Source organism: Rhodnius prolixus, unplaced genomic scaffold (assembly GCF_049639745.1).
Source record: "Rhodnius prolixus isolate KJV_2025 unplaced genomic scaffold, Rpr scaffold_2, whole genome shotgun sequence".
Classification (NCBI taxonomy): Eukaryota; Metazoa; Arthropoda; class Insecta; order Hemiptera; family Reduviidae; genus Rhodnius; species Rhodnius prolixus.
In genome coordinates, this window is record NW_027411592.1 from 7,688,183 (window position 1) to 7,699,028 (window position 10,846).

The 10,846-nt window shown below is 31.5% G+C and overlaps 2 protein-coding genes across 5 annotated transcripts; one reads left to right on the forward strand and one right to left on the reverse strand.

The window, feature by feature from the left end:
• Nucleotides 1-47: 47 nt before the first annotated feature.
• On the reverse strand, nt 48-9,154 carry Dus3 (Dihydrouridine synthase 3). Of its 4 annotated transcripts, none has more exons than XM_074117595.1 (11): nt 8,908-9,154; nt 8,708-8,824; nt 8,331-8,508; nt 6,940-7,183; nt 6,570-6,764; nt 6,378-6,494; nt 4,886-5,062; nt 3,316-3,456; nt 2,429-2,602; nt 1,688-1,869; nt 48-211 (listed from the first exon to the last, which is right to left on the reverse strand). In XM_074117595.1, exons 1-11 carry the CDS (start codon nt 8,909-8,911, stop codon nt 139-141), a joined length of 1,602 nt encoding a protein of 533 aa, XP_073973696.1. In that variant the 5' UTR covers nt 8,912-9,154; the 3' UTR covers nt 48-138. The 4 variants fall into 4 exon arrangements, with proteins under 4 accessions (XP_073973696.1, XP_073973695.1, XP_073973693.1 ...); XM_074117594.1 differs by having other exon boundaries at nt 8,331-8,547; XM_074117592.1 differs by having other exon boundaries at nt 8,331-8,547; nt 8,708-8,838; nt 8,908-9,153.
• Nucleotides 9,155-9,188: 34 nt separating this feature from the next.
• Nucleotides 9,189-10,419, forward strand: LOC141448856 (MYG1 exonuclease). The gene has a single exon (XM_074117629.1). The coding sequence runs from the start codon at nt 9,340-9,342 to the stop codon at nt 10,366-10,368; it is 1,029 nt and encodes a 342-aa protein (XP_073973730.1). The 5' UTR covers nt 9,189-9,339; the 3' UTR covers nt 10,369-10,419.
• The last annotated feature ends 427 nt before the right edge of the window (nt 10,420-10,846 follow it).

The window sequence follows — 10,846 nt, forward strand, 5'->3', positions numbered from 1 at the left end:
TAATTAAGCACATACTCCAACATAGGTTAAGAGGAAAAAAGAAAATCTACACAAACTAAAAAATAATTATTTTTCCAATAAAGATAAAAAATCATTTCTTAAAATTTAAATAGTACCGAATTATTTTCTAACTGGTAATTATTTCCAAGCATTCGCCTTGTGTTTAGGAAGAAAAGTAAATCCTTCAGGCACTTTTCCCAGCAACATTTCGCTAAAATTTAATCATATTCAATTAAAAAAATAAAAATAAAAATAAAAAAGCATTATATACCGAAGATATTAAAGCACAATTCTGATTATGTTATATTATTTACAATAGTAATGTAGTTACTGTTTGACTAAAATAAATGGGGAGAATGTGACTATTGTCAGTTACCTTCCATTTCGAACCTAAACATTTTTATTTTGATTTGACATTTTCAATAAACAAATCTAGACCTAGATGGGAATCGAACCCAGTACCATAATACTTATCAGCTTCGTGGGCCAACTTCTAACCACTTGGCTTCACCTCAGCGATGAAACGCGTTTTCTTATTTTATTTTATTTTTGAATAGCAATGTCATTATTTGCAGGTGGCTCCACTTAATAGCAATTCCTTCTTACTTTCAGTTTATGAAAATGACTTTGTGAAATTGGCTGAGTTGGACAAAAAAAAAAAAAAAAAAAAAAAAATATTTGGATGCTTTGCGTTATTGTTTTTAAAAACATTTGTATAATTTTTTTGGGCGAGGTTCATGTTTAACTATTAATTAGTTATAGCGGACAAAGGCAGAGTGCAATGGGATATTTTCCAAAGACACTAAATGACAATGATCAAAATTGGCCGCAACCTCTCAACATCAGAACCAATTATTTCTCCCTTCGACAACAACGCAACTTTACACTAACATATTCACACAATAAATAAATATACAGTATTCACAACGCTACAAAAACAAATATCAAAGATACTGACAACCCATTAGGGTCCTAGAAATAATACATAATACAACCGACTGATAAGACAGAATAAATAAGCGTTGGACCAGTTCAGATATGGTACGTACACGGAACAATTACAGACACATACCTAACAGTAACTTGATAACGAAACAAGGCTGATTTCAAAATAGCACACTCCATTTCCGCCCTTAACAATGGACTTAACTTGCTACATCTGACCGCGAAAAATCTGAAATGATTGCGAAACCTCAATGAACACGTTCCAGGTGAGAACCTGCATACCTAACCAACAAATTGAACAACTAACTAGCCCACAACTTTCTATTTTGAAACGTGCGTGAACATAAAATAAATCCAAAGAGATCAAAAAGGCTATTCGAACTTTACCCAACAAACTCTGCTACTGATCTTTACCCTCCTTTCTATCCTATTAAAACAATTTGAAAATCCATACTGAGGTTACTCCAGACAACCTTAAGAAAAATTACACTTCCTCATCATTTTGAAATGAGAAAATCATATTTTGCGACTCAACAATTACAATAAAAGACTGATCAAATGGTATACATATTCAAATAGAAACAGTACTCGGCGGTTGTACCACTAGATATAGTTTCAGCAGACTTAACACGATATGTCGTATTTCTCAATAAACTAGACTCTTTCTACCACCAATTTTACTGAAAGAAATACTATTTTACTTTTTACAAGTAACAAGTATAGTTACAATCTAAGGAAATACCTGATTTTGATCCAATCTGAACAGTTTGGGCTGGCCATCAAGGTTTCCATTTCACAACGTCCCTTGTAATATGGTGGTCTTACGTTTGTCTTTTGCGGTGGATTAACCAACAGACCAGTAGGTATGTATCGATATAAGAAGGAAAGCCACTCTAATAGAAATCTCCTCGTCGTTTCCACTCCCTGTAAATTTCATTCATCGGATTTTTATTAGATATTTTAATTTTTATTTATAGTATAGAAAGAGCATAATTCACAAATTGATCAAATTGCAATTTATTGGTGAATTGTCAGTTATAGGATTAGGGAGAAGGGAGAGGAGAGAGCGTGTGAAGGAAGAGAGAGAGAGAGATATTGGATAAATTTATGCATTTTTTTTTTGTTTCATTGGTAAGTTAAATAGCCATCTAATTTAAAATCGTTAAGGAATTTCAACACTTTCTGTCCAGGATTATCTTTTAATTCTGGTGGTGGATTCATGTAAGTAGTTTGTTTAAGAACAGCCTGAGTTAACGCAAAACGTCTGTGAAAAGAAGAGGATTATTACCTTTTGGAGAGATAGGATGCTATATTAGGTACATGTTATCAATATAGTTACGAAATTCAGTCAGGAATATATGTCCAGAAAATCTCTAATTCAACGAAATTAACAATAATAACGCAGTGCTTATTTATATATCACTTCACATTCATGGATAATAAATCCATAGGTACTTCCTTGTATTAAAACTGTTGCACATACCCTGGTGTCAGAGCCCCAATGTTCTAGACCGTAGTTTACATACTTCTTAAGCATTTCCATTCGTTCACTGGCCGAAGGATCTGTGAGTGTACAATCTTTTATTTCACGGAATATCCAAGGTTTTATTAAAGCTCCACGTCCAATCATCACGCCTTTTATATGAGGAGAAATTTTCTGTAAAAATTAAGTAATTAATTGTCTTTTAAAAAAAATACATTTTTGCATTTAGTCCAGGAAAGCGTGCTTTTAATATTTGACCAGGTTTTGGGTATTATTTGTGAATGTTGTTTCAACGATTTAATTTTTTTAAAAACGCTAAAGTCAAGCGGTTATTGATGATCGATCTTCAAGGTAAAATCATTCTTATCATTTCTTACAATTTTTTTTTTTTAATGAGAAATTGTATTTGTATTCCTGCATTTCATTATTTTAACTGTTGTTTTTTTAACTGTAATATCCAGGCCATGAAGAAGACAATAAATTTGTCGAAACCTTGGCGGAAAGACGGCTGTTGTTTTAGTTTTGACCAATAACTCGATTTTTGGATCCTAAATATAAATAGTTCACCGTCACTAAATGCTAATACAAGAACACAAGATCGTTCCAGCCAATCTAAAATGCAATGAGTTCAAAAAGCTGCCAGAAACTACACATGAATGAATGATAATAAAAAAAATCAACGATACAGATATTAAAAATATAGATAAAGAATGACGTATCACAGATATTATAAGAGTCACGGGAGTTTTAGGCTCTTACAATTTATCCCGCGCCGTTACAAAAACTGAAAACGTGGTTGGGCCCGCAGTGTTGGATAAAATCAACAACCATTGTAGTACGAGGTTTTATCAAACTATACGCTTAAGATAAAAAAAAAAAAAAAATACCTTAGCTTCAAGATAATCATAATAGGACAGAATATCACCGTTGCCATACAAAGGACATGGATTTATTTCTTGAGCACATCTCTCTATATAAGTCCAATCTGCCAATTTAGTATATCTTTGCTCTTTAGTCCTGCCGTGTACCTAGAAATTTCTACGTATTTATACAAATATATATTTTATTATTATTAATTTAAATGGAGAAAAAAAATTCTTCAGACACGTCTTGGATCTGATCTATAACGGAGCTAACATTTGGAAAGATTTTGCGTTATAAGACGTTTGTTATTCTCCACAACTAGGAGTAAATATAAAATTGAAATCTGAGTATTATCTTCCATGTATTTTCTTAATAATTTAGTTAATTTAATAAAAATATTTATAAAAGTCATGGGAGTTATAGGCTTTTGTCTTCTCCCGTGCCGTTGCAAAACAGGCTCTATCCTAACCACACTAGTTTAGGTGCTTTTGTATAGATTATCGAGTTGTTATTGTTACTTTTTTTTTTGCATTATTTACACTGCCGTGCAATGTGGAATGGAAACAATAGGAAATAATTGAAATAGATGAGAGGTGAGGCAAAAGGTGGCTCAATGGCCTCTCTCAATGGCTTTAAAAATAAAACTCCACCAAAATTAATTTTTTAGTAATACTTATAAAAGGCTTCAAGAAAACCGGGCAGACAGGCACTTTTTAATTGTTAACTTTAAATAAATATTTGATTAAGAAAATAAAAAACTAATGGTAACATGTCTGTGCCAAGTAAATATAATGATAGGTCTCCATATCATACTTCCTTGCGATGTTTTGATCTTTGAGTGGCATTTTAAAGGAGGCATACCTTAAAGAAAACGGATAAAAATACCATTTGTTTTCGTTATAAGGAAATTTTTATTTTTCCCTCTCCTGAAAAAGATCTTGTAGACGCATCTAAGACAAATGTTAGTTGCACTAATCTAAGACAAATAATACAAATCAAATTATGCTGTTGCAATCAAAGTGATTCGCAATAGTCCATTTGCAAAAAATATTTGACTTTAAGAAATAATTATCATTACCAGTAATTAAGAAGTTCTGTTTATAGAATGGCCTACGTAGACTAAGCAGTTTTTTTTTTTGCGGGAAGAAATAAATCGGAACAAATTTTAGACTTAGGTAAACTTACGTCAGTAATTTCTTACATAACAAAGGCCGCAACTAACGTACTATTTCTTTAAGAAGGATGTGGAAATTACTTATCATGCGGACATTGCTATAATCGGTGGAATGGCATTAATTATAAATTAAACACATGTGACCGCAGTAACGCAGCCACAACCTGGAAGAATTAATGGTAAAGAAACAAATTACTAACTTCACTCCTCCTTTGAATAACATATTATAGTAGAAATAGGCGCTAATGGCCACAGACGTCGATGCGCCGGAAAAAAAAATGTAGTAGAAATATTTAATGTAGGTGAATAGGCAGAAAGTTACTGCCTAACTTTTCTCCAGTGTAAGAATGTTTTTAACGGAAACAACAAGAAGCTCAAAATTATAACAAAATAACGAAAAATATTGTTAATATACTTACGGTAACCATTGAAAGTCCTGATTGTTCAAACATTGGCATTAGTTCTCTAGCAACCAATTTCTTCGATGATACTCCCATTCTAGTTTTTAATGTCAATGGAACGTCTAAAACTTCTACCATGGAGTGTATTATGCTCTTCAAAACTTTTGGACGGCGCAACAGAGCACATCCACCTCCCTTAAAGATAAACAAAACAATTTTTACTTCTTTTTCTAAAAAAAAATTATTACAAGTTTTTTTTTTTAAATATTTGCTATTATTTTGATAAATAATCCAGGAAATATGGAATGAACAATCAATACTCAACAAATTAGATAATACTTTTCTCTAATTAGTGATGAAATATCTACCAAAGTGAAAGAATTTAATCAGTTTCTGCAAGTAAAATACAAACATTAAAATTTTGATAATAAGCACCTATTTTGAAAACTTAAGTGATTGATATAAATGCAGACATTACTATTACCGAAAATTCACTACATTTCGATTAGTAACATTACTTTTATAGGCTGATTCAAATGCCCGTAATGGATTGATTCAAATATGTACATAATAGGAGGAAATGTAGCATATTTTTGTTAATATTACGACACTTTTTAATTTATTAAATAAAAATAATAACCCAAATTCATAATCCAAAATTCTAAAAGTAATATAGAGTTTCGATGAGCTCACTTAGCTGTTTTTTTTATATATATATATAAAATATTTTTTTATATATATATATATATATATATAGACACAATGGATTTTGACCGAAGTCGAAAGCAGCTCAAATCACCAATTACTCACTTTTCAGATACACTTTAATACTGACTTAACGCTAACGTTTAGAGATCAAACTATCGGAGAATCTCGTGATCAGGAATACTCTTAGCCAAATCACCTCAATAAACACAGCTAAAAGAAAGGCATTGTTAGAAGAATAATGCTCTAGTAATGCTAAAAATATTTCCGATATTAAATGTCTGAATTATAACTTCCTAAAGAAATGTATCCCCTTTTGGCAATATAAGCAAAATTCTACATTCTAGGTGACTATTTTACACAGACTGATAGAAATGTAAAACCCTAAATCAAATAACCATATGTTCCGCTTTAGTAAATCTATCATTATAGAAATCATAAATGTAAATTAATAGCCTATTAAATTACTTTCGTTCCATGATTTATGATCTTAATTACTGTATTAATTTTTTTAGTTTAGATATGTACGTATGTTTAGATAGATATGTACGTTTGAAATACAATTCTTTAAATATCGAAATAAGAAATAAAAACAATCTAAAATATAATTTTTTTAAATTTAGCTTTCACAAATAATGTACTTTAGACAAAAAAATTGATAAATAAATAAAATTAAATAAAAAATAAAAAAAAGTGAAATTTATTATTAGGATGTTTTGTCTACTTTAATGACTAAAAGAACCGAGTTTTTCTTGAAACCATTTTTAAAAAAACAAATAAAGTAAGTCAATTAGTAATTTCGTACTTGGTCAAATATTAAATCAATCGGACATCCCACATTAATATCTACAAAATCTATTTCAGCATTCTCTTGAAGTAATTGAGCACATTTTGTCATCACATACGGATTGTTTCCTTCAATCTGTAAACAATTAATTCATTTTAGGGATCTGTTGAATGATTATAATATACTAAGCTTTTGTATTAAAGGAATTACCTGCACTCCAAAAATGTTCTCTGACGGATGTCTTCTTATAAGAGCCCATTCCTGATTATGACCTTGCAACAGAGCCGTAGAAACAGCCATCTCACTACAAGTAACGTCTGCTCCATACTCTTTGCAGATCCGCCGAAAGGGTAAATTTCCAACTGTTGTCAAGGGTGATAAAAAAAGCAAATCTTTTTCGAATAACTATCGAACAGGTAAAGGAAATATTTAAAAAAAAATCATTAATAAACGTGTTTGTGCATCGATGAAATTAGTAAAAGATTTCTAAAGATTATTATCAGGAGTTTAATAGCATTGTCTGATACCTTACGAGATAGGTATAAACCTTAATGAGAGAAAGTACCAAATTAGTGTTTACCTCTCTACCAATCATAGAAGATTTCTTCTTAGCTCTTTCGTTTATTTTATCCTCCTTTAAACTATCCACAAATTTAATTGCAGCATTACTTTTACTAAAATCATACTGTTTCTTTCTTAATGACACTTGTAATTCTTTGCTCAAATAGTTGACACTTTTGCTCATAGGATCTTTGTCCATTGCTGCCTTTCTATCTATATCAATTAAATTTTCACCAGTGGAGCTTAAATGACTAGAACCATATCTGAAATTGGTAATTATTTAAAATAATAAAAAAAGGGCACTAGTTTATATAAAAAAAATATTAGTGCTGAAGAAACTATTCGATCTAGAGGAAATACGAATGATTTTTTTAAAAACATTAATAAGAATCAATTACCAGACTTATGCGGTAATAGAGACTTCCTTAGAGAATGCATATCCAAATTTTACAATGCAAAAATTATTAGAACATAAAACGTTTGGTTAAATTGGCGTTAGATTTTGGTTATTGTTAAATATCTAGTTCAATATTTAATAGTTCGATCAATAAGACTACCAATACTATTTCATGAAAACAGTTGATGAGATAGTAAAACGAAGGGCTTAATAAAATCAAAGTCGTTGCCACCTCCTTTAGATTAATAGTGGTTTGTGTGAGAGTGTTTCGTACTTGTAGTGCAGGAGGTCATTAAAATGTAGGTACATTTACAAATTTAAGTTAATATGTTGAATGTGATGATGAACTAGAGTTAACTCAAAGGTGCTACAATTTCATCTCCTTAACAAAAACATACATTTTAAGAAGTTCAGTTTAAGGGTTGATTAAACGACAAAATGTACACTAATCAGATGGTAACCAACATTTACTCGCTAAACGCTATTAAAGTTTGGCTAACTCTCGTCAGCAGGATAGATAGATAAATCATCTTTATTACAAATATGTACAATAAATAAACACATAAAGTGCCAAAGAGCAATGCATTGGGCAGCAGGATGTAAACATTTTCGGTTTAATTAATATTTCCTAATTATCCTTTCCTCTTTTATTCGAAACGTTTTCCCAATTATTTTCTTTATAGACAAAACTATCCAGAATTGAGAAGAATGTGACGATTTTAGTTGCAATAATAAAGGAAATATAGTAAGGTAAAATTTAGTAACCTTTCGAGATAATGAACTAGAGTTAGCTTGGGGGTACTATAATCTCATACATAAACTACCTCAGCAAGCCCAGTGTGTATTAGTTCAGAGATGAGAAGGAGTCAGTAATGAGCGTTACTTGGGTCTTTCTGTTGGGATATCTTCTAAAGAGAAGCCAAGCCTCCGGAAAAAGTGGCTGGTCCACTTTTCCTAACGAGTAGATAAAAGTAGTCGCATAGAAATCTTAATCTTATGAATCTAACACAAACCTGCAAGTCACACCCCTAGGACAATGCCCTCTTAAACTATACACATAACATAAAGGACCTAAATCTTCTGGTTTAGAGTTGATATACTTTATGCGATCGTGTTGAAATTTACATTTTGTTTCATCACACGTCTGCAAACAAGTTGTATCAGCTACCCTGGAGCAAAACTTGCCTTCTTCTGCAAGCCGATAAACATTATTTCGAGCTTTGTTTTGTCCTTAAACATATAAAATAAAGAATGTCAAAATATTCTATCAAAAAGAAAAAAGAAAACTTTCTCAGGCACAATATGCCTGCCAAAAATGACAGAACAGTTGATTCGTTTTCTCTTTAAAAAGAATTAAGGATATTAAATAAGTAAAGAAATGAACTGAAACCTTTTAATTTTTGCTTCCCATTCTTCAGTTTCCTTGCCTTGTAACCTTCATTTTCTCCTTCAAATTTTCTTTTATCCTGTTCTGCAAGACTGTTAAAACTCAAAATCCTTTCATGATCTTTCAAAACGAACCTAAATGAATATTTTTTGTTTTACAAACAAAATATTGTTATTGCCAGATTAAATATATAATGCTATTACTCATTTTTAATTATTTCAATTTCCACTTCATGGTTAGCCAACGTTTCCGAATGTTTCTCGGTAGATGTTTCACCAACACTCTCAGCCATTGTAACTTTTAATTGCTAACATGAACTTTTAATTGCATATGTACTAACGTATACATAAACTCTATTAGTTATGGCTAAACATTGATTCACCTACAAAAAAAGAAAAGAAAAAATTTAACTCCTGGTGCAAGTGCAAAAGGGAAGGTTACAAACATCAATCCTTAAAGAGAAATACCACGCATGAAAGTTACAAGCGGAAGGTTACGCGTGCTATATTTTACTATTTAGTTAATCTGCGAACTGATTGCGACTTGCATAATTCATACCGTTGTTTTTCAATGCGATAGGTGTTATTAACTAGGTGGTTGCAAGAGTACTCTTCCATTAAAATCCCAAATAGTGAATGATTTCTTTACTACCTCACATAGGCCGGCGTTTATTTTCTATCATGAAAGCAGTCTTTGACACAATAGGCACACACAATGGTGTTTTTCATTGTGATGAAGTTTTGGGATGTGCGATGCTGAAAATTCTTCGTCCAGGTGCTCAGATCATAAGAACTCGAGATGAAGATAAGTTAGCTAAGTGTGATATTGTTATAGATGTAGGAAGCATTTATGATCTTGAGAAGTTGAGATTTGATCACCATCAGAGAGATTTCAATCATACCATGAGTACCCTCATTCCAAACAAAAAGTGGACAATTAAGTTAAGTAGTGCAGGCCTTGTTTACTGTCATTACGGTAAAGATATTCTTCGAGCTCTTGTGAAAAATATAAATGAAAGTGATTTAGAAAAACTCTTTGATAGAATGTATGAGAGCTTTATCCAAGAAATTGATGCAATTGACAATGGTATCCCAATATGCGAGGGGCAAGCCAACTATACTATTAATACGAATTTGAGTGCACGTGTCAAGCGATTAAACAAACGATGGAATCAAGATGATTTCAATGAAGAAAAAGCTTTTTCTGATGCTATGAACATGGTTTCTAAAGAATTTGAGGGTCAAGTTTCTTATTACGTGAAGGACTGGCTTCCAGCAAGAGATATAGTATTACAAGCAATTAATAATCGCTTTAAAATACACTTGTCAGGTAGCATAATTCATTTAAGTCAAAATTGTCCTTGGAAAGGACATTTTTTTGATCTTGAAAAAGAATTGAACTTACCTCCTACAATTAAATTTGTTTTATTCGATGGGGGACAGGGAATGTGGAGGGTCCAAGCAGTGTCCTTGGACGAAGATAGTTTTTTGCTAAGAGTACCATTGCTGGAATCTTGGCGAGGTCTTCGTGAAGATAAACTGTTTCAAGTCAGTGGCATAGAAGGAATTAAGTTTGTGCATTCATCAGGCTTTATTGGAGGAAATTCCTCCATGCAAGGAGCTTTGGAAATGGCAGTCCGCACTATTGCTGAAACAAAAAATTGAAATTATGGGGGTAAAGAATCTTCTGATTAAACACCTATTCTTAAACTCTAATTGTTGAATTCATTACCAAAAATTTATCCTACATTTCCTATTTATTTCTTAAATCAGAATTTTTCGTTTTACGTTACCTACGCATTATGTAAAAATAACCAACGGTTACTATTACAATAAGTAATTAAACGAATTTGCTACTAAAAAAATTTAAATGAATACTGTAGGCTACTGCTATTACAACCATTACAACTATCCCTATATTTTTCCTGTTTAAAATATTTTTCATTTATGGACATTTGGAAACTGCTGTCACATCTTTCTTTTTCATTCAGCTGCTGATAAATGAAATTTATGCGATGTAGGCTTCTTTGAAAATTTCATTGCTTTATATCTTATTTTGGAATTCCCTCTAGAACTAAAGTACCTTCTTTAAAGTTTGTAGGTTTAGTTGGAAATCGAAGAGTAATTTGTATGAGTATATTGG

Excerpts from the sequence above, each read along its gene's own strand:
- Dus3 (XM_074117592.1), bottom strand. The coding sequence starts at position 8,996 with ATGGCTGAGAGTGTTGGTGAAACATCTACCGAGAAACATTCGGAAACG. Across the intron at positions 6,495-6,569 it reads AGAACATTTTTGGAGTGCAG|ATTGAAGGAAACAATCCGTA; the intron begins GTAATTCCTTTA and ends AATTGTTTACAG. Across the intron at positions 5,063-6,377 it reads TTGATTTAATATTTGACCAA|GGAGGTGGATGTGCTCTGTT; the intron begins GTACGAAATTAC and ends TTTATCTTTAAG.
- LOC141448856 (XM_074117629.1), top strand. The coding sequence starts at position 9,340 with ATGATTTCTTTACTACCTCACATAGGCCGGCGTTTATTTTCTATCATG.